Source organism: Heterocephalus glaber, unplaced genomic scaffold (assembly GCF_053883595.1).
Source record: "Heterocephalus glaber isolate CG9 unplaced genomic scaffold, H.glaber_assembly_v1.0 deba00001479, whole genome shotgun sequence".
Taxonomy (NCBI): Eukaryota; Metazoa; Chordata; class Mammalia; order Rodentia; family Bathyergidae; genus Heterocephalus; species Heterocephalus glaber.
This window is the reverse complement of record NW_028258316.1, coordinates 11,799,729-11,824,233: the sequence shown is the minus strand read 5'-3', so window position 1 is coordinate 11,824,233 and position 24,505 is coordinate 11,799,729. Positions and strand designations below refer to the sequence as shown.

The 24,505-nt window shown below is 34.1% G+C and overlaps 1 protein-coding gene across 4 annotated transcripts in view; it reads left to right on the top strand.

Moving 5' to 3' along the window:
• Nucleotides 1-24,505, top strand: part of Rabgap1 (RAB GTPase activating protein 1) — a 183,369-nt gene that overhangs the window by 65,848 nt on the left and 93,016 nt on the right. For all 4 annotated transcript variants that reach the window (XM_004849413.4, XM_004849414.4, XM_021262111.2 and 1 more), the window contains exons 7-12: nucleotides 2,662-2,772; nucleotides 3,389-3,455; nucleotides 3,999-4,101; nucleotides 5,041-5,210; nucleotides 16,732-16,906; nucleotides 21,357-21,450. In XM_004849413.4, coding sequence (XP_004849470.1) covers nucleotides 2,662-2,772; nucleotides 3,389-3,455; nucleotides 3,999-4,101; nucleotides 5,041-5,210; nucleotides 16,732-16,906; nucleotides 21,357-21,450 — 720 coding nt within the window. The remainder of the gene's footprint in view (nucleotides 1-2,661; nucleotides 2,773-3,388; nucleotides 3,456-3,998; nucleotides 4,102-5,040; nucleotides 5,211-16,731; nucleotides 16,907-21,356; nucleotides 21,451-24,505) is intronic.

The following is a 24,505-nucleotide window of genomic DNA, read 5'->3' as shown; positions in this document are numbered from 1 at the left end:
ATTTCCAATAATTCATTTTAAATTACAAAACACAATCAGTGGTTCCTCTTTTAGGAAAACTGGTAACACTTGATCTCTCTTCAGATCTTGGTATTGTCATGCCATCTGGTGGTAGGGTACGGTGAAACTTCGACTTTGATTTGAGCACAAAAGTACAGTGTTAGGCATTATGCTCTCTCATTAGCTTGCATTTCCATTCTGAAAGCAGCACTGTGAGGTCATTTTTCCTACAGTGTACATTTCTGCCCTGAGAAAAGGAAACTATAATGTATAGGTTTCTAATGTTTTTTCTTTTTCAGAAACAAGTTACTTTAAACTGTATTTTTCCCCTTTACTGAAAATATTTATGTAATTCCTGTTTGTAAGTTGCAGTTTTGAATAGGAGAGGTAAAGTTGTCTCAGCAGAGAGGCACTAGCATGACTTCTCTTCCTTCTAACATCAAGCTGTCATAGTAAAATGACCACAGACAACCCTGTTCTGTTTACTGTCATACTAAGCAGATGATGGTATAGATAATGGTCAGATTTCCTTTTCACATTTGTTAAGAGCTTTGTTTTCTTTGCTGCTGGTTTTACTGAATTTGCAATTTAAACACTGTTGTTAACCCAATCTAGTGATGAAATCATTGAAAAATATGCCTTGTTTTGTCAGATTTGAATTTGCCTATTGCAGTTCTTTTATCCAATAATTTTGCAATATAGTTCAGAATTTATCTCAGAAATATTCATTGATGTCCCCCCCCAATTATCTACTTGTTCTTTTTAACACACTATATAGTATAATAGAAACATTTAAAAGTAGAAATTAAATATTGAATAGAGTGATTAAAATGTGGTGGTATACCCATACGATTTACCATCTATTCAATAGAGATATATAATGTAGTTAACCATAGCACAAGACTGATTGTCAGTTTTTACCCTGATGTAAATGTAGACAAGGTGCAGTGGGAAAAATTGATACTCTTTCTCATTCCCGAAAATAATTTTTACATTGTTATGACTAGAAAGCAGTTTCTTAATATAACCCTTAGGGAAATGGAACATTTTATTTATACCATTCAAATCGTTTCTTCCTCTTTCTGTCCCTTCCTTCGCTTATCTTTTCCCCTCCCTCCCTCTCTCCCTCTTTCCCTCTCTGTCTCTCTCTCTTTCTCTTTCTCTCTTTTTCTTTCTCTTTCTTTCTTTGTCTTTCTTTTTTCTTATATTATTTAATCCATCAAACAACCCCCTGAGATAAATTTATTTGATATTGTGCTTGCTAAGAAAATTAAGCCTAGACCTTAGTTTCTTAATTTATTCAGTTACATGTTAATTACCGCTTTGGATCTATTCAGTGACATACTAGGAGCAGAAATATAATTTAGGCCCCTAACATTCAGTGAGGTGAACTCCCACTGATTGTACTTTCCACTCTACTTCCTGTTAATGCAGCCCTTTTAGATTCATGGCACCAGAGACAACTTGATATATGCTGTTTTAAATTGCTGAGAGATGAGATTATATTTACTTATGCTTCAGCATCCACAGAACATAGAGACCAGCGTTATCTACTGTTGAAAATTGAGACCCGTCTATCTCCTTATAGGTGAAATTTCTATCAGCCACAAATATTTAACAGTTTGGTATGCAAAAGTTTTCTTTAAACATGTTTGCCATTCCTAGATTGCTTTGCTAAGTTTCTTTGATTTTGTAATATAAGTGTTATAAAATGTTCTTGAATTGGTTTCAGATGGTTTCATTTCTTCAGGGCCACTTTTAATTTGAGTAGGTATTTAGAGCTTTCATCTGGCCTTTTATCTGCTTATGATTCTGTTTGGTGTTATGGTAATGTGCAGAAAAAAGGTATAATTTAGACTTTTTGCCTATTGGCTGATTGCCATGGACAGTGTTTATCATTGAGGAAAAAAAGGAGGTAGAGAAAGGTACTGTGTGGGAAACTAGGGCAATTTTTTTTTTTTTTTGTAAACAGGCTTTGTTGGAATATTTTAAATATTATATTAAGCTGATACTTAATAACTATCAGTATTTTAATAACTGACTTATAATAAGGTTATTACTCAAGGGAATTGTTAGGAAGCAGCTTATTGACTATATCTTCTTCATCTCTTAGTTTTGTTTTGTTTTTTTTGGTACCGGGGATCGAACTAGGGTCCTTGTGCTTGAGCAGCAGGCAGCAAAACCACTGAGATAAATCCCCGGCCCCAATCTCTTAGTTTTTAAAAGGCAACTTCTTTTGAAATTGAGAATCTAAGATTATCTTGTCCATTATGTACTTTTAAAAAATAAAGCAATAATAATACAGTTGTAAAAACCAGTGCTATATATGAAAAAAAGAAAATCACTTTTTGTTTGTTTTTTAGTCCTGGATACCAGATGCCATACTGTATACTCTGCAACTATCTAATTTCCACAGCAATAAAAGAAAAAAAAAACTAAAGCCACGTTTTAGAAGGCATAAAAGTAGCTTTTATGTATAATTTGGTGGATTATCTAGTTATATCTCCACATTAAAAGGCAGATGATTTTTTTACTTTTTTGTTATTATTTGAAACCCAAGCATAGATAGAAAAGAATCAGATTCGAGGTCTTTGTTTAATACATTGTTTTAGTATGTGGTGAGGAAAATTTGCAAAATTAATGAAACATGTTGGTTTATAGTGCTGTTCCGAAAGACAAAGACAGACAATGCTTTAAACTACGCCAAGGAATTGATAAGAAGATTGTCATTTATGTGCAACAAACAACTAATAAAGAACTTGCCATTGAAAGGTAAGCGTTTTTACCAAGTTTAGTTTGAATGCAAATTTTGGTTTTTTATCAATCTAATAGAGCAGTTATGTACTGTATTAAAATATATTTGCAGGTCAGGGATTTAGCTCAGTGGTTCTGGCACCTGCCTCCCAAGCCCAAGGTCCCGAGTTCAATCCCCGGTACCAAAAAAAGAATATATATTATATTTTATATGTATATATTCGCAAAGTGTTTTTTGTCTAGGGAATTCTTTTATTTATTGAAGTTAATATTTCATTACTTTTTTTTTTTTTTTTTTTTTTTGGTACTGGGGATCGAACTCGGGACCTTGCGCTTGCAAGGCAGGTGGTGGAACCACTGAGCTAAATCCCTGGCCCAGTATTTCATTACTTTTGAAATAGTTGTCATAAATCTTCAGCTAACATGTTAATCTTAATTATGTGGTAATAAAAGGCAAGCAATTTGCCTATCTCCGTTAAAGAAGTAATGATTATCATTTTGACACCCCTAATTTATTGCTAATTTCAAGTGTCTTTTTTCTATCCATGAGATATTTATAAATGTAATTTAATTTAAACATATTTTATATGTGTTATCTTTTTTCCAAATTTATTTCAGTTATTGTTTTTTACAGGTGTTTTGGTCTTCTCCTTAGCCCAGGAAAAGATGTACGAAATAGTGATATGCACTTGTTAGATTTGGTAAGGCCTTTTTTTTGTTCTCATAGGTTATATACTATTTACTTAGTAAATGTTAAAGTATGTTTAGGAAGGTATTCTGTGTAAGCTATAAAAAATACAAGAGGTAGGTATTAGGATTGCTATAAATAATTTTTAAAACTATAAACAACATGATGATTGCTCACTTGACAAAAGAATTCAACATAGATTAAGCAGTGAATTTCCTTATTTGTTCAATTTGATTTGATTTGTAAGCTTTTACTTTGCATATAACTTTTGAGGAACAAATGTGTAAATAATCAACACATCTTTAATCTTAACTGTAATCATTTACACACATTTCTACTTTAAAAAAATTCTGATCCTCTTTCTCATTTTTTTTTCTTCCGGTCCCAGGGATCAAACGCAGGACCTTGTGCTTGCAAGGCAGGCGTGGTGCCACTGAGCTAAATCCCTGGCCCTCTCTTATATTTTTTCATCTCCTGTGTTTCAAAAGCAGCAAAACAAGCTGCTTGAGTATTGTTACCCACTTCTTATTAAAGTTTATTTTTACTCTTTCTTTAGGAGTCTATGGGCAAAAGTTCAGATGGAAAGTCCTATGTTATTACTGGAAGCTGGAATCCAAAATCCCCGCATTTTCAAGTTGTAAATGAAGAAACTCCTAAAGGTGATATTGCTGCCATGAACAGAACTTTAATTACAAGAAGATACTCAAACCTTAGGACCACTTGCTTGACCAGTCTTCAGTATTTACCTAATTCTGGTGAAACAAAGAATTTGCATAGTTCTTAACTTTACTATTAAATTCAACCTATAAATGAAATACCTTTTTTTTCCTATTTTCCACTACTTACCTTTATTTGTTTTTCCCTTCCCTTTTGTGCTTGGGAACTTGTTTATTTACACACTTGAAATTTTACTTGTTTTTATGGAGATAATCCGCACATAGGTCTTAAAAATTCAAAGTATATAGAGAAAAGAGTTTATTACAGTCCTTAGCCTCACCCACCCAAGAAATTTACATTATTACCAGTTTTGTATAGCTTTTCAAATACTCTATACATAAATAACTTTTCCAAGGTATTTCAAACTCTTCTTGAATGCCCTTTAATAACAGCGTAATATTCTATCCTGAAAATATAATTTGCTCAATACATGCCTCTCATTGAACATTATTTCCCCTTCAGTTTTTCTTGTCATTGGTAGCAATATAGATAAATGGATATAAGAGATAAACTGTTCTAAAGTGTAAGATACCATTATTAGCTAAATTTAAAGTTGAGAATTTCTGTCATTAGTGAAGGGAATGTAAAAGAACCATGTGATACTTTTACAAAATAATACCAGTACATTTCTTAAACTTTAATGTATATATAGCTGTCACTTACTAATTCCACGTCTGGGAGTTTACCCAAAAACTGAATTCTCATTACAGAAAAAAAATTTCAAAACAGTGGTTTGTCTGATTATTTTAGATGTTTATGTGATTGATGGTTGCCCATAAGGTGTCTTGAAAATTTGTAGTAAAAGTACTTTCTTTTATATTAATCATATGAACAAATGTATTTTCATCTTTTTTCTTTGTTTCTTTCTCCTTTCTCTCTAGATAAAGTGCTATTTATGACCACAGCTGTTGATTTGGTAATAACAGAGGTACAGGAGCCTGTTCGTTTCCTCCTAGAGACAAAAGTTCGAGTTTGCTCACCTAATGAAAGATTATTCTGGCCCTTCAGCAAACGTAGTACTACTGAAAATTTCTTTTTAAAACTGAAGCAGGTACTAAATTTTTTTGTTGCAGCTCACTTTCTCCTGAAGATCTAGGTGTCCATTTGATGTCATTTAGTTCAGATCTGCCAAAGACTTATTCTCTTTGATGTCTTCATATCTGAAGTATCATAATTTCACTTCATTCTGCTAGTGTATTTTCACTGGATACAAAATTTTAGATTTTTTTTTTTTCCTTTCAGCACTTTAAAGATGTCAATCTACAGTCTTCTGGCTTCCTTTAATGAAAAGTCAGCATGCCCTTATTGATCTTTTGAATATGTCGTTTTTCTCTGGCTTCTTTTTAATTTATTTTTTATCTTTGGTTTTTGTGTATTTAGCTGTGATATGCCTAGGAATGATTTCTCTCATTGTATATGCCTGGATTTGCTGGTCTTCTTGAATTTCTAAGTTTTTAAAAACAAAATTTGGGGAAATTTTTGCACATTATTTCTTCAACCTTTTTTTCCAGTACCTCTCTCTTTTCTTCTAGTTTAAGTTACACATATTTTAGATATTTTAATTTTCCCACAAATCTGACTGATTGTTTAAATGTTTTTTCCAAGATCAGATTCTTTCTGTTAATATGTCTTAAAGGTCACTATTTTCTCGTCCCAATCTGTTATTACATCCACTGAATAAATTTTTCAAAAAGTTTTAGGTCCTGTAATTTAATTTCCAGAATATCTGTGCAGTTCTTTTCTTTCTTTAAAAATACTTTGTTTTCTCTTGAGATTTGCCATTTGTTCTTTTATTTTTTTTAATCTTCATTTAAGCATCATTATACTATTGGTATGTAAGAAATCTTTGTTAACATTTTCATGTTTCTGTGTCTAACTTGCAAATTTAGATAATTGTAAGAGAGATATTGTAGAGACTTTGGATTCTGTTACATTCTTCTGAAAAGCTTTTTTAAAAAAAATCTACCTGCCGGGGATTGAGCTCAGTGGTTCCGCCACCTGCCTCGCAAGCACAAGGACCCGAGTTCGATCCCCCGTACCAAAAAAAAAAAAAAAAAAAATTTCTGCCAGTTAACTTTGTCAAAGTGACACTTTATACTATCATTCCTGTGGAAGATAGTAGAAATATCTGGGGTTTTTTTACCTTTTGTTGGCTCTCAGTTGCCCCAACACTTACACCCCCCCACACACACCTTTTTGTAATGCTGATGATGGAACCCAGGGCTTCATACATGCTAGGCAAGTGCTGTACCACTGAACAACAGCCCAACCCCTCTGTCCTCTATTTTTCCTTTGTAGGAAAACTCCTGGAAAGAAATCAAGGTCTCCAGTGACTTTAATTGCTAATCTCAATCCTCATTTTATTTTACTTATCTGGTCCATTTGATATATATTATTCATTTATTCTTAAATACCCTCCTTCATTTCACTTTCAGGACATCTCAAACTTAACATGTCCAAAATAGTATGCATTATCTCTAAACACAAAAGACTCTATTTACCTGCTTTTAGTGCCTTAATTCATGGACATCCCCTAAGACAAATATTTACTCTTTAATTTCTTACACTCTATATCCAGTCTATTAGGAAATCCTGTTTACTTTAAAATTATACTCAATGTCTGACCACTTCTTACTATCTAGATTATGTTCATCCTCATCTAAATTATTATTTTTGCCTAGATTATTCTGATAGCTTCTTACGTCTCGTTTCTATCTCTGCTGGCTCCATTTTTGGTACTAGGGTTTGAACCCAGGGCCTTTGCACTGAACTACATCCCCAGCATTTCCTTTTTTTTTTTTTTTTTTTTTTTTTTTTTTTGATGTAGGCTCTCACTAAGTTACTGAGTTACCCAGGCTGGACTTGAATTTGTCTTCCTGCCTCAGCCTCCCAGAGTGATGGGATTACAAATATGTCCTCTGTGCCCAGTTTATCTTGGTCCCCTTTTAATCTGTTCACAGCATAGCAGTTTCAGATCAGATCACTTCATTTTTCTGCCCAAAATCTTTTAACCCTGAATTATTCATTAAAAGCCAAAATTTTTAAGGTGAACTTACCAGATCTGCTGCCTATTACATTGTAAATAAATTTCTTTCTTCCTCTTCCTCTTGATTGCTCACTCTGGTCTAACTATACTTTTAGGTATGGTTAATAATTGTTTCTTTGCCAGGAATACTGTTCCCTAGATTCCACTTGTTCATTCATACCTTCTTTGATTTACTTCTTGGTTTTTTGTTTTTGTTTTGAGATAGGGATTTCTATGTAATCTAGGCGAGTCTTGAACTGGTATGTAGCCCAGGCTGGTCTCAAATTTAGGTTCCTCTTGCCTCAGCATTCTGAATGCTAGGATTATGTCTGTCACAATACCTGGCTTTCGATTTACTTCTTTTTTTTTTTCTTTTTAATTCTTTTATTGATACATTTTAGGTATATGGTACGTTTACATTTATCATTGGGTGCTTGTACCTGTACATGATGTATCTTAGTTCTTATTTTTTCCCCCATTACCTGTGTGCCCTTCACCCCTTCCACCCTTCTCTATTTACATAGATTTCGTTTCAATTTTTTTTTCTTTTCTCATAATTTTTCCTTTCCCTTCTTCCCTTTCTCCTTCCCCTCCCTCAATTTACTTCTTAACTCACTCTTACTGCTCCACTTAATACTGCAGTTGGCCTACTCTTCCACTAGTACTGCTAATACCCTGTACTCCTAAATAATGAATATTTTTTAACCAATGTATACTTTTTCATGATACACCATGTAATGCGCTTATTTTTATATTACCATCTGTTTTCCAAAATATAATCCTCTAAGGCAAGATTCTTTGTCTGCTTGTTCACTGATTTATCCCAGACAATTAGAACATAGTACTTCTCAATATTTATTGAATTGAATCTGTTTATATGCAACTTAATTTTTCCATTATACAAAATTAGTGTATGTAGATTTACTTGAATCTACTTTTCCATAGCCATCAAAATTTAACTTTTAATATGTCCAGATTAGCCCTGTTGGGTATATGTAGAAAAAAGAAACAAGCACAGCAAGAATAGAGATTTCTTTCTAGTAATATTTTAAGAGAAAGTATACCTGAATCTCATCACTAGCGGAGGTTTAGCATAGATTCATCAACTATAACTTGGATTTGAAATCAGAGTACATGTATCTTTACCAATGGTTAGCTTTATGTCTTACTGAAAGTTCCTTCAACTCTGAGTCTCATTTTACTCAAGTGTAAATTGTCGCTAATAATAGAATTTCTCTTATTATGTGTTGTGACATCAAATGAGAAACTACATTGTGGTTGGAATAGTTCCCAGTACATAGTAAGTTCTCCATGTTTTAATTTTTAGAATTAAAAGGGACTCTGAACCCTCCATGGTACTCAGGAAGAATAAAAAACATAAATTCATGAAATCTGATCAGCACTAATTTTTTTGGTTTTCTGACAGAAAATTTTTCTGTGTAATTCAGGATGGCCTTAATTCACTGTGTAATCTAGGCTGGCCTTGACCCAACTATGTAGCCCAACTTGTCCTCGAATTCAAAATCCTTCTGCCTCAGCCTTCCTACTGCTGGGAGCATGTTTATTTAGATGGAAGATCAGCTCTAAGAGGAGAATGCTTCATTAATTAAACCAATTTATAAGAATTACTGCAAGTTTAGGAAGTGAAAAGAAATGGCCCCTAAAGTTTATAGAGTAAGAGGAAGTAAAAAGAATTTAGTTATGTAATATTTTCAGTACAAATGTGTGTGTGAAAATATTTTTAATTGGTTTAGTGAACATTTTTTTAGTATATGTGCTGCCGAAGCGAGCACTGGTTTAGTGAACATTAATAAAACTCCCTGATCTTGCCATTTCCCTTTAGTTGTAATATTACATAGCCTTGGTTTCAAAACTACATGAGTTTACAAGAATGTTACTTTGGGCCCAGAGGTTTAGCTCAGTGGTGCCAGCACCTGCCTGGCACAAGTGCAAGGTTTTGAGTTTGATCCCCAGTTCCATGAAGAAAGAAAAAAAAAAGAATGTTACTGTGTTGATTAAGTCTAGAATGTTATCTTTTTATGGAAATACATTAATTTTAATTCTATGCAAGTCTTAAAAATACTCTAATTATTCTAGCACTTTAAATTTTTTAAATAGGCTAAAAAAATGACTTGATAGAGTAAACTAGTCAAAAACATGCCTGAGATGTAGTTCAGTACACTGTTAAACTTACAAACTAAATTTAATCTAAATTGTCAAAATATTCTGTGCAAAAAACCAGAAGTATATATGTGGGAGCTGAGAAAAGCAGGAAATTCCTGTTGATAATCTTTTTTTCTCCTTATTTGGATAAGTCTGTCTTTGTGTGTATATGTGAATGGGTGGCTAAGTGGGAAATGAGAGAAGTAGAGTGTGAAGAATTTAAACAACTTTTTACTGACTTAGAACACTTACAGCACTATTAATCTCACCTCCTTGTAACTTAATGAACTATTCTCATTTTTGGATTAATGTTAGAAAGTGATATTTTTCACTAATTGAGGTCCTGCTGTGACTGTCACTTAATTACTCACTTGATTTTTTTTGTCTTATGTAACTTTCACAGTGATCTCACAGTGAATCACGGTGGATGTTCTCATTTTATGGGGTATTCTCATTTTATGGACAAAGAAACTAATATCTAAAGATATATTTATGGGAGGAACAGTACATATCTAAGACTTCTAAGAGCCTCAGCCAAGGTTCTTTCCATAGAAACATGCTGTTCTTTCTGAAAGATTTTTAAACATAATTTAAAATTTTAACCCTTTCAGTTCTCATCAGACTGAAAAGGAAATAATACTAGTAAGCAAATTTTAAATATATATATATATATATATATATATATATATACACACACACACACACACACACACACATACTGCTGCTATTTTTGCCATCAGTTTGGGAAACAAATACAGGAAAAAATTTTAAACATATGTTTAAAAATTGATTATTTTTCCTTTTGCTAAAATTATCTGGTGCCTCAGTAATTTCTTTTAGGCCTAGAAACCTCATCTGTAGCATTGTTATATTAAGATGGCATGATACTCAGAAGAAACTTAAAATTAGTAAAGAAAGACTGCTTTCTTGGATTTAAATTTTCAGGTAACCATTTACTGAATGAGAAAGACAGTTATCTAAAGACTGAATTTTTCTTTTTCTTTCTTCCTTTTTTTTTGTGGGGGGTGGGCAGGAACTCACTGTGTAATTCAACCTGGTCTTGAACTCCCTATGTAGCTCAGACTGGCCTTGAACTTGCAAGTGATCCTCAGTCTCCTGAGTGTTGGGATTATAGGTGTGCACCACCACGCCCAGCTTATATTTTTTAACAGTGACATAGATGAATAAAAGGTCAACTAAGTATTCTTGGAATTATAGAAGTGTAGAATTTTTATTGTCAAAAAAACTGTAGATTTTAAGTCTTTTATAAAATTGTTATAAATGAAGAAGGTGATATCTGAAGACTAATGTAGCAAAGATCATACAAGTAATTAGTATAACAGTCTTATTCTCATTTGACGTTTGTGTGTGCCGTGTGATGTATGTACTTGCACATGTGCATGCTGACATGCACTAAACAAACATTAAAGTGCATATGCACCAGAGCTCTCCCACTGCTAAATCAGGAGGAGCAAGACATCAAGTTGTTTGACTGTTTCTGACAGAAAGAGTGATTACTTGGTTAAGGTGATGGCCACTCCATCTTTAAAAAGAAAGTTTTTCCTCTTTGAATTTAGCAAGCACTCTTTGGGATGATACTTAAGTAACTTCCAAATGTGTAGTCCCGCTTTGTCCTTGGAGGATGTATTCAAGACCCCCAGTAGGTGCCTGAAACTGGAGAGTATTAAACCCTGTATATACACTATAGTTTTTTTCCTGTACATACATACACAAATTTAGTTTCTTCCTTTCTTAGCTAAGCATCTGTCCCACACCATGGCTGCAACTTTCGCAGTTGGAGGTGCAAAGAAAAAACTAGCACAAATTTATTTTTCCTTCTTCACAATTTCATCAATAGAAGACGTATTTTTACTATAGAACTTAGCAGCCTTGGCATTCAGTTTATTTGCTTTCTTTTTGATAGCAGGGATCGAACTCGGGTCCTTGTACTTGCACAGCAGGCAGCGAAACCACTGAGCTAAACCCCTGGCCCCAGTTTATTTGCTTTCTTAAGAACTTCTATTTTTTCACTTAAAGGAAGAACTTGATGGCTTTTCTTTGGCATATCCAAATTGTCAGCATCACTACTCTTGTTTGCTGGGGCCATTATTAACAAAGCTAAATGTGGACCAGGGATTTAGCTCAGTGGTTCCACCACCTGCCTCGCAAGCTCAAGGACCAGAGTTCAATCCCCGGTACCAAAAACAAAACTAAACGTTTTTGAACACAAGTGTTGCAATACCATGATAGTTGATCTGAGAAAAAAAGTAAAAGTTGGCTACTAACTGACTGATGGAAGAGTAGCCTATAGGGCATGGATACATATGACAAGGGGAAGGAAGATTCATTTCCTGGGCAGGTTGGAGTGAGATAGCCCAAGATTTCATTATGTTACTTAAAACCATGTATAATTTAAAACTTAGGAATTGTTTATTTCTGAAATTTTCCATTCAGTATTTTCAGACTACAGTTGATGGCAAGTAGCTGAAACTGAAAATGACACCACTGATAAAAGCCGTATCCTATTCCACACCAAGTTTTTAACTGTTATTAGCATCCATTGATGATAATTGCCTGAATCAGTTGAGTTCATTCACATATATTCAATAATAATTTAACATTACAGGGGTTTTTTTTTACATTTATATATGTACTTATACATTTATACTGAATATCTTAATCATAATAACAGTAGTAATTTTCTTTTTCAAAGAATTAAAAGTATCAGTATTGCAGTTAAAGCTATGGAGTAAAACTTAAGATTTTTTTGGAGCTTCTTTTTGTCCTTTGAGTATGTCTCAGTGATAATACAAAACTGGTACTTGGAATAATTTTTTTGGTTTTTTGGTGATACTAGGGATCAAACCCAGGTACGACCTTGAGATACTAGGCAAATACTCTACCACTGAGTTACACCCCTAGCCCAGAATAATTATCCCTGTGATACTGTTACCCTTTGATAATGTAAATTTCTTTCCAATTTATTTTTAGTATGGAGGCTTGGATAATTTTTTTTCTTTTCATTTTATTTTTTGAACATGTAAAATACTTATATGGTTTCAAAAAAGTTAAAATTATGTAAAAATAGACTTAAAAGTCTTGCTTCCATTCCTATCTCCTTACCCCCATCCCCCAAAGTAGCAATTATTAGTGTTTTCTGGGTTTTTTTTGTGAAGGTAGTGAAATATTCCTTTATATTTAACTATAAGTAGAAATTAACATATATATTTTTTCTGTACCTTTTTAATATATCTTGGAGAGCATTCTGTATCATTACATAGAAATTTCTTCATTCCTCATTGGCTGCATACTACAGAGTTGTTTGGATGAATCATGATCTTCTCAGTGTTGGTTGTTTTTTTTTGATACCGGGGATCGAACTTGGGACCTTGTGCCTGCAAGGCAGGTGACAGAACCAACTGAGCTAAATCCCCGACCCTCAGTCAGTCTTCTTGATAGCCACATAGACTGTAAAAAATAGGAAAAACCAGTCATTTGCTGTTTCACATGATGTTGCTGTGTGAAACCGTGTGCATTTGTTGTTTTAGTTTTATGAAAGTGCATCTTAATTTTTCATAAAAAGTATAATCCCTGGCACATAAGGTAAATGCATATATAATTTTGCTTGCCAATATATGCCAAATGCATATATAATTTTGCTTGTGCTTGTTTCTTCTTAGGCTTGTCAAGAATATGTCAAATTCGGGCTGAGTTCGATCCTCGGTACCAAAAAAAAAATTTTTTTAAAAAGAATATTGTCAAATTTAAGGATCTGGAAAGGTGGGGCTGTAGTAAATTAGGGTAGTTTTATCTTATCCTTTATTAAGGCAAGCATTTTTTTCATGTTTAAGGGTAACTTTCCTTTTCTGTTTGTTTCCTATTCCTATCTTTTGCTCATTTTTGGTTTTTCCTGATTTTTAAAAGTCCTTTATATATATATAAGAGGCGAACTCTTGAGATATATTTTTCCGGGCCGGGGATTTAGCTCAGTGATTCCGGCACCTGCCTCACAAGCACAAGGACCTAAGTTTGATCCCCAGTACCAAAAAAAAAAAAAAAAAAAAAAAACAAGAGAGAGAGATATTTTTCCCATTTTGACTTATTTTTTGTATCTTGACAGTTCTTTTGGGGAGGTGCCATGCAGTTTGTTTTTACGTACTTCAATTTACCAGTTTTTTTTTTGAAGTGTCTGAGTTTGGTATCAAAATTAGAAAGGCCTTTCTCACTTTCAAGTTAAAAAGAATTTACATGTTTTTCTTCTATAAATTATGGGCTTTCATTTTATTACTCTGAGATCTCTTATTTGTATTTTATCCTGGTGACTGGCCTTTAGTATAAACTGTGAATCTGACTTAATCTTTTTCCAAATGGCCATTCACTTGTCCTGGCACCATTCATTAAAGATTGTAACTTTCTGCTCAGTGATTTGAAATGCTACCATTATCCTACATCAAATTTTCATGTGTATTTGCACATTTTTCTGGATTTTATATTCTGGTTTTTTGGCCTTGCGTTGGTATCACACTGGTTTATATAAATGTTGTAATATGTTTTAATATCCGGTAAGGCTACCTTCCCTCTTGAAATGCTTCTATTTTTCTTGACTTTCTGGATATTCTTGTATTTTTTTTATATAAACTTTAGCATCAACTTGTCTAGGTCTGGAAAAAATTACTATTTTTATTAGAAGTCATCCAGAAATATAGATATAGATTGTCTTTATTTTTCAAATATTCTTTTGTCTTAATCAGATTGCATTATAGTGAAATTTTATATACATTTAATTTATAGATATCATGCTAACAAAAATTGGAGAGTTACATGTTTAAGTTCTATATATATAAATAAATATACAAGTTTTTGGAGATAGGGTCTCACTGCATATCTCGCTTTATGTCTAAGTATACACATAAATATATACATATACAGAGTCTGCAAAAAAATGTACACACACTTCAGTTTGCCATACTAATAAATGTCTAGAAGCTGATGGCCACCACTTTGAGCACTCGTAATTGTAGAGGCCAGAGGTAACTTGTATTAGTATCAGAATGTCTCAGTAAATTTAGTATTAAAATATTTATTCAACTTTTTCTTTCCCTGATGTATACATTTTTTTGACAGACACGGTATACACTGCTCATACTGGCATCCAATTCAAAATCTTCCTGCCTTAACCTGAGAAATTATAGGCATGTGCCACCAGGCCCAGCTAAAATACTTTACTATCAAAAATTTAAACATACATAGAAATTTAAAAATGGTCTAATGAATCTGGTGTACTATTACCCAGGTTCAACAATAAATATTTTTTTAATAGCTAGAGTTCTTGACTTACAAACTTGGTCGCATTCTTGACTCTTCATCTGACTTGACAAGGCAAACACTTTGATTCATGGAAGAGTTTCTGGGTGAACTGCTTTGGTTACTTCATTTATGTCATCTGGGAAGATTTTTTTTAAAATGTAAAGAGCTATTGTTAATCGTTGAACTATTTCAGATAGTAAGTGGTGTTTCAAAGTGATTTATATCCAAAAATATTCAAAACCTGTTATTCATCAAAGTATAATTTTTACTTTATTGTTTTGGTTTTTTTGAGACAGGGTCTTGCCATGTAGTTCGGGCTGGTCCCAGTCTCACTGTGCAGCCCAGGCTGACCTTGAACCGCCACAGCAATGCTTCTGCTTCAGCCTCCTGAGTGCTGGGATTGTAGGTGTGTACCACTACACCCAGCTAAAATATAATTTTTAGTAGTTCAAAATAATAATTATTAAAAATGTTAGTGAACATGTGTAGATGATTTTTAATTCAGTTGGTAAGGGGACCATAAAGTGGTAAAAACTAGTTGAACCTGGATTTATAAGGTCCTTCCTTGAAAAAAAATTTAGAATATAAAAGATCAAAAGAAAAACTGGTTAATAGCCTATGTATAACTTTTGACTAATTTTTATATTCGACAGAAATAATTTATGTATCTCCTGGACACAAGCCTGCAGGTTAACATGGACCCTCACAGAGTCTGAGTACTTCATGAAGAAGTAGCTAAGTCAAAACCAGTGTATTTGTCTAAAAAATTAAGTAATCCTTAGATATGTTAAACGACAGTTGGCAAGAGATAGTCTGTGGGTCAGATCTTGTCTGGTAGTTTTGTAAATAAGGTTTTATTGATCACATTCACTCAATTTATTCATCATCTGTAGCTGCGTTTGCATTCTAATGGCAGAGGTGTGTGGTTGCAACAGACTACTGGCTCACATAGCATATTTAGTATTTGACACTTTATAGAAAAGTTTATCAACTCCTGCATTAAACAGTGCCTTAGGATGTTACTGAAACAACATATTGCCACTCTTAGCCTTACTGTCAGGATTGGAGTGATTTTTTTTTTTTTTTTTAGGAATCCAAATGGACATGGGGATGACAAAGATCTGTTGTAGCTGATATTTCTGTAGCTTATGAACCTCTCTTTCTGTTTCCACTTCAGCATGTGTTTCTCTGGCCACTTTTTTAGTTTTCTTTGTACATTTTCCTATAGTCTTCCTCTGTCCTCCTGGCTCTATTTCACTTTACTTTTCTTCTTCTCCTTCTAAACTGGCCATGCTAAGAATGCTAATGTATTTCAGATAATTTAAGTCAGTGTAAACTGTGACATGTTTTCCTCAAAATACAGATCAGTTGGAGATATCAAAATGTGGCTTTTATTGATATCTTCTCTGTCACTCATTCCCTCTACCCCCACCCCATGTTGTAGCTTTCAGTTGAAAAGTAAACATTTCTAAACTAAGCAAAGGAATAAGAAAGAAAGTGGAAGAAAGGTTTTTTTTAAGTATAAACTTCATGTCTTAACTTTTTTTTTTTTTTTTTGGTACCGGGGATGGAACTCGGGTTCTTGCACTTGCAAGGCAAGCAGCAGAACCACTGAGCTAAATCCCCAGCCCATGTCTTAACATATTTTAAAAATTTTTGATGAATAGTTTTATACAAGAAATCTCAAAGGACACTTAAAGTAACGGAAGATGAAGAATAGCTAGTTTATACTGTCTAAAAGTTGGTAGTTGGATAATTGAGAGCCCACCCCCACCCATACCGGGGATTGAACACAGGACCTTGTGCTTGCCAGGCAGACAAGGCACCACTGAGTTACATCCCCAGCCCAGGTAGTTGAATAATTGATGATGCAGTTTGATGAAAGGTAAAATTGTAGAAGTGGTCTATTTTCCTAAGAGATTTTAAATCTAAACATATGCTTTTATGTTTAAAAAAGGTTATACTTAGTACAGATATTCAAAGAAACAGTATTTATTGTCAGCCTATGTGAAATTTTAAAAATGGTAAGTAAAACCCAATTTTATTGCATAATAAATAATATTTTTTCATCCCCAAGATAAAGCAGAAGGAGAGAAAGAACAATACGGACACTTTATATGAAGTTGTGTGCTTGGAAAGTGAATCAGAGAGAGAGCGGAGGAAAACTACAGCCAGTCCTTCAGTTCGCCTACCACAGTCTGGATCTCAGAGCTCAATGATACCTTCTCCTCCAGAAGATGATGAAGAGGAAGGTAAATTGTAGGACGAGTTTAATTTATATTTTCGGGTTGGGGATTATGCTGTTAAAAATTTATCAAGGAATTAACTGACATGGCTTTTGGAGTTCATCTACTCAATACTTAGGAGAGTCTATTTTATGCTCTGAGCCGGGGGAGATTTAAAAAGCAGTTAACATTTAGATGGATGTGGTAGCACACGCCTGTGATCCCAGCTGCTCAGGAGACTGAGGCAAGAGGATCACAAGTTCACACCCAGCCTGGGCAACTCAGACCTTATCTCAAAATAAAAAAGACTAGGAACGTAGGTCAGTGGTAGAGCTCTTGCCTTACGAGGCCCTGGATTCAATCACCAGTACAAAAAAAAAAAAAAAGGATTAACATTGGACTTTCTTTAAGATATTTGTAAACAAAATGATTGTAAATATGAGCTTTGAGCCAGGGATTTAGCTCAGTAGTGCCACCGCCTGCCTCACAAGTGCAAGGTCCCATGTTCGATCCCTGGTACCAAAAAAAAAAGAGCTTTGATAGTGCTTTTAAAAACAAAAACAGTTTAGTGTTATCTTGGTGTGTGAACACATGTTTTTTAGAGCAGATTTGACATAGTTTCTACCTAACTGTATCTATCTTAACTGTTTTGTTTTACAGAGATAGTTTCACTTGCCAAAATAGGACTTTTTTTTTTTTTTTTGCTACCGGGGATCGAACTTAGGACCTTATGCTTGCAAGGCAGGCCTGGTACTGCTGAGCTAGATCCCCAGCCCAAAATATGATTTCTGTACACAACTTTTCATCAACTATACAGATGAACACACATTTATATGTTACTGTGTTTTCACACTGATAATCTGTCAGTTCTTTTTTCTTGCTTATTTGATCTGTTGAATTAATCTGTCAGTCACTGTTAAAAAATAATATGCAGAAGTAAGGATTGAAAAGAGTGGGGCACAGGAAAAGAGAGCATTTGAGAGTAGTTTTCTAGTTTATATCTTAGTACCAGGACTTTATTTTTAATTTTAAAAAGGCTGATAATGATACAAGGTCATATGAGGCATGTATTTATGTGAGCTTCACAGGAAATGTTTTGTGAATTCATAGAAAAAAATCCGTTTTTCATGGTGAGGGATGTTGTGGGATATCATAAAGAGGAATGTTTGAGCTGGGACTTTCAAGGCAAGAAAAGTTCAGTAGGAATAAGTGGCCTGCTTTAGACATTTCTGGCCAAAAAAAAAAATCATTGACAAAGGTATGTTTGTGGAAGGAGTGGTAGATTTATTTGAAAGAAAGACATATCCATGATTATATGTACCTTTTTCAAGCTTAGAAGCTCTCCTTTTCCCATTGTTGTATATAACTCCCGTTGTCCTGGTGATGAATCACTATAGGATCACTTATTAATAATATTAAAGGCCACCAATTACTAGATGCTTATGTAGACACTTTGCTTATCTTATAATATGATAATCCTAGAAAATAGGATTTATTGTTATCATCATTATATTATAGCATGCAAATAAAGAAGTGGAGTCTCAGATAAGTGAATTTTCTCAAGCTCATATCTTTGGTAAGGTAGAACTTGGAAGTCATGATTCATATCCACACTCTGAGTTGTAATATATCATTGTCTGTTGCATTTGATTTTCAGAAAGCATTTTGAAGTGAAGAAAAAGCACACATTGTTTTGTTTTTTGTTTTTGTTTTGTTTGGTTTTGGTACAGGGGATCAAACTCAGGACCTTGTGCTTGCGAGGCAGGTGGCACCACCACTGAGCTAAATCCCCAGCCCTTGCATTGTTTTGAATTAACAGATGAAATTTAAAATCCTCCTGCAAAGCCAGTTTATGTTACTTGTTACATGTCAGAAAGGTGAAATTGTTTCCACTGTATGAGATTGTGCTGTGTAGCTGATGCTCTTGAGACTGTCCACTTCTTTTCTGGGTTAAGGCTGATGAAGACAGAAGAATAGGGGAAAGTTTACATAACTCTCCTTCCTTAAACTCAGCAATATGAACAAAAGAGCCCAGATCTGAAAACAGTAGTCTATTCATCATGAAACTAGAGAGTGCTTAAATGTCTATACTGTAGATTTTGAGAAATATCTTACAGTTAAAAAGAAATTTGGGCACAAATGTAAAGTTAGCTTTAGTAATGACACCTAGTTCTAATCTCTAACATGAAGAGATGTTTAAAAAAATATTTGAAGAGGTTCAGAAACCCTCTACTGATCGTTCTTAAATAGGGAGCGATAAGGACTAACAGCAATAGAGAGTCCTTGAGAAAGATCAGGGAGCAGTGGAACATAAGCTCTGTAAAGGAAAAGATGTGTCTGCTTTTGCCCCATATTGTTTCCCTAGTGTGTACTGCAATAGCTGGTATGCAGTCTGCCTGGTAAATATTGACAGGATGCGTAGCCTCCTAGGATCCATTTCCATGGTGAAAAACTAATGACAGCAGAACTGGAATGGAAGGAAATTGCAGCCTGGCCATCATCTAATTCTCCCCAGTCCAGGAGAACCTGTCATGTGATGTTTGCTCCCTCCAAAAAAAAAGACTGCAATTTTCCAGAGAGGCTTCTTAGTGACAGGACATTTGGCAGGAAACCAGCAATTATAAAGATGGACTGTTCAAAACCAACATTCAGAAATGGAGTGTTTGCTCACTCCCTGCCTCTATCCCTACCTTAGGCAGTTGGGGTTCTAAGTCCAGATTTCACAGTACTACTATCCACATTTGTTGAAAGCATCTGGAACAGTAGAACAGAACTTTGGAAGATAGGTCTTCCATTCTTTTTGAAGAAATTGTCATCCCTTGTAAATTCTAGTGCATTTTTTATAGCCATCTTCCCCTAAAGAATTTTATGTGATATATTGGTATTTTAATGAGTAGAAAATTACTTGAGGGATTAAAAAATAGAACCAGTATGGCAACCTAGTGAAACTCAAACCCTTTGAGCCTTTTTCTGTTGTTTATTCACCCACATACAAAAATCTCTCACAAAGTCTTTTTCCCTATCCCACCGTCAAAACTGATAATATCCAAGCTATTATAAACAAATTTAATAGTAACTATCACAGATATCTGAGCCTTTAAAATTAGTGCTTTCATATATTATCCCTAGTTGGGATGCAAATTCACGATTCAGTCATGAGAGGATTAAATATCCAAACTGGTTAGGTAGATTAAGCCAAAAAAACCAAAAAAACAACCAAAACCTAACTTGAAAGGTATGGAAACAAATACTGTTGTACTTAGACCCAGTTAGTGGAAATATCAATTAGTAACAATCAGTTTGGAAGACAGTTTGTCAGTTTCAAAATCCTTTAGAAGTATACAATTTTGGACTCAGGAAGTCCACTTCTGGGCATATGCCAATGAAACTGTATGTATCCTGATACTATTTATAGCAGAAAGTTGAGGGCCTGAGATGTAGCTCAGTGTGCCACCCCTGCCTGCAAGCTCAGGGTCCTGAGTTCAGTACCTGGTATCGAGAAAAAAAAAGGTTGAGAACCCCTCAATTGTCTAATGAAAGAGGATTAAGTAGATACCCTAGTCCATATTTTTCTAGTTTTCTTTATGCTTTTCATTTATTCTTAGGCCTCCTCCTCCTCCTCCTCCTTCTTCTTCCTTCCCCCTTTCTCCACTCCTCTCTCCCTCCTCCTCCTCCTCCTCCTCCTCCCCCCCCTCCTTCCCAGAATTGAACCCAGGGCCAGGGCCTTTCATGTATTAAGCATATGCTTTTCCCCTGAGTTACGACACCAACCCTCTGTGTCACTTTTTTCATTGCCGTCAAGTCTTATAACCTCCAAATTCTTCCTTGAATTTACTTTTCTTAATTAAATTTTAAATGCTTGATTTTGGACCTTTTTGTGCTATTATAAATTAATGTATGCTATTTTTTAGAAAATGTAGAAAGTCATAAAGACATAAAAGAGAGAAAAATGTCAGCATAGTTCATTTCAGTCCATTCTCTAGTTTTACCATAGACGAAATTATACTGAAGATTTAAATCTTCATATTTTAATTTTTTGTGTTATTTTGCCATATCATTATGTAAACATAAATGTTAGCGTGCAATTACTTTCTATACATGTATAATAATGATTTCTGTACTCTTCCCTTTTTTGGAGATTTAGGTGGTTTGAAATTTAAGCTTATAAGTAAAACTGCTGTATATTTTCATACATAAAGCAGCTCAGGAGAGAGAACTTATTTTGAGTTCTGTAATTTTATGACTATATGGCTCTTTTCTATGATTGGCATAATATGGACCTGTATGAAAAGCAAAAGAGAATTAAAGAGGTTACAAAACAGTCCACCTAGGAAAATTTTTATTTTTATTTATACATAAATATTAGAGAAATTATAACTTTATGGTCCCCATGAAGTCTTTAAATTTGACTCTTACATTCCCATTTCTGACCAGCATAGCCACCTCTGTTATCCTTTGTGTGCTTTGTTTATTAAAGATAACGATGAACCTCTCTTGAGTGGCTCTGGCGATGTATCCAAAGAATGTGCAGAAAAAATTCTTGAAACGTGGGGAGAACTGCTGTCAAAATGGTAAGTTACAATAGAATAGCTTTTTTCATCTGCATACTCATTTTATAAGTAGAGAATCTTACCTAACTGTAATATTCAATTTGGAACTGATAAAATAGAAACATATATGAGGTTTGCATTCTAGAATCTCCATTTTTAGAGTTTTATAAGTTTTATATATTCTGATATCAGAATATCAGAAACCTAGTAAATCCTCATAGCTGGAAAAATACATATCTAAACATGGCATTCAAGGACAGAATAAAGAAAGAAAGAAGTTCCTTATGCTGAGAAGCTACTGACTGGTCAAGATAATTCTCAGAGGTTAACACACAGTAATCAGGGAAGTTTAGAGGATGTTTTTCCTTGTCTGTGATAAGTACCTGGAATAGTAGGGTCATGAGCATAGTGTACTCTGTCAATTACTTTTCCCACTAATGTGTAAAACTTAGGAATTTCTCATCAGCTCAACAGACAACTTGAAAGCAGTGTTAAGAAGCACTATCCCGTAGGCTGGCTACAAAGAGTATACTACCTTCAGGTGTTTATTAACGTGGCCAGAGATGACTCTGGTGAGTCAGGTTGGTAAGACATTTATATATAGCTTCCCTTGCTCCCTGTGTGGGATGCCAGGGGGGAAAAGCTGAGCTTGAAAGTGATACGAGCACATCTCTTATTTCTGACATTCTGGTTATTAGGGTTGTTGTATAAGCTTCCTAAGGGCCTATTACTTTGGTATTTTATTTTTCTCAGATGTTTTAACTGTTGAAGTCTTGCACTCTATTCTTAGTAAAGCAGTCTCAGCATTTAAAAAAATTAGTTCATGCCCTCAAGGGATAGGACTACAAATGCGTGCGCATCATCTGCTCCAGCACTCTCACAATGCTTTACACTTTTGGTAAAACACTGTCCACACTGGGAAATGTCAAATATGTACAGGAAAAAAAGAGCAAACCAAAGCATGGTTTGTCCTTACACAAGTGGTTTTAATACATGAACTCTGCAAAACCCCCAAGGGGAATAGCTCTCAATATTTTTTTGATATTTCTTTAAAAATCAGGAAACAAAATTGCTGATGCTTTTGTCCCAATTGTATTTTCAGTTCAGTGAATTTGGAGTGTTTGAGCTGTTGCTGGCAGGAATATCATCTGTATAAAAAGGTTTCTGCTCTAAAACAGAAATGAATTCAGTCTTAATGTGGTTTCATAATGGTATATTTTAAACCATCTATTACAGTATTTAGATTCTAGAATTACATAATTTTATTATATGAACCCATTAGCATTGTGTGTAATGGCATAGAATTTGTTTTGTTGTCAAAGTTTGTTATTCGGTTGATTACTTAATCAACTGTCTTTTATTCCCTCAAATGCATTGAGTTTTCATCTGTCTCTGCTGTCTTCGGGTTGTTTAAATCTTTTTTGTATGTTTTAGTTATGTTGTTAGATATAATACAATCTTCATTCATTTGATCATTATTTTTCTCCTTATGTGTTCGATGGAAGCATTGCAGTGTGAAATTTTAGAGCCTGGTAGATCTATCTTCAAATTATACCTCTCATGGTTCCAAACTATATAGTCTTGGGCAAGTAATGTAACTCTTCTGAGTCTGTTTCTTCATTTAGAAGATAGAAGTTTATAAAACTGCTACTGTTCAAGATTATTATAAATTAAAAACAATATGTGTCATTATTATAATTGTAGTTGTAGTAAAAACTGATGAATTTACCAAATGCTAGGCACTGTGCTAAGTAATGCTCTATTTCAGCTAAAACAGCCGTATGAAGTAAAATCTACTTTTACAGATGAGGAAATTGAGTCATAGTTGCAGCTATTCTAATTAGTAAACTTAACAGGACTAGAATTTTTAACACAGCAAGTCTAACCCCAAAGCTGGCTTTTAAAACTGTACTAGATTTTTTGTGGCAGTGTTAGTATTTTTAAGTTCTGATTCTCCACATTCACCTTAATATGACTCTTGGTGGATATAAAAGCTCGTATTCTTACTATAAAATAATATGCTACGGTTCATAAAATTAATATTATCAGATCCTGAGTTTGATCCCCAGTCCAAAAATAAAAAAAGATTATTGGCCGGGTATTTAGCTCAGTGTTTCCAGCACCTGCTTCGCAAGCGCAATGTCCCAAGTTTGATCCCTGGTACAAAAAAAAAATTATTAGTGACATTTATTATTAAAATAATTTTACCCCTATAAATTAAGTTAGCATTAGCTTTTTCTGTGAAGGGCCAAATAGTAAATATTTTAGGATTTGTGGATCAGTGATTGTCACAACTATTGAAGTCTGCTGTTTTAATGCAAAAGCATCGAACAGTACCTAATCAAGTAAACATAGCTTTGTTTCAGTAAAAGTTTATTAAAATGGTGGGCCATATTTGACCCAGAGGCCATAGCGTATCAACCCTTGAATTAATAACAGATTATTTCTATTTCGTTTTGGGTTTTTTTGCTGTCAGCTGTCCAATTTTTATATAATTTTTTATCCAGACACTAATAAAGCTCTCACATTAATGCACGGTACCATAGAATTAATGATTTTTAAAAAATACTATGTTTTATTCTCATAGAATTCTGGGAATGTGAGAGAACCCTCGAAATTTTTTGTAATTTGATAGTGGTTTTTGTGTGTGTGTGTGTGTGTGTGTGTGTGTGTGTGTGTGTCATTGTCTTCTGCTTTGATCTGAGAGTCTCAGGAGATTTTTTGTCAGAATCCTGCTTTTTTGACTCAGTGGTGGCTGTCTAACCAAAAACCAGAGGTGACATGACATAGAAAGCATTCATTGGTCTTTGGGGCTTAAGGACTACCTTAGTGATTTAACTGACCCTCCTGACCACCCTTCTCTATAAAACTGAAGGTATTACATCTGCCTCAGGAGGGCTCTTAGAGAATTACATAACGTGCTGTATGCAAAAAGATTTTGAGGATTTATGCCAAAGTTTCAAGACAAGTTTTATTTTCTTCATTTTATAGATGAGATAAATGAACAGAGACTTTTAGTAACTTGGTGTTGCAACAGAAAAATTCTTGGCCACCACCAATATTCAGAGAAGTTACT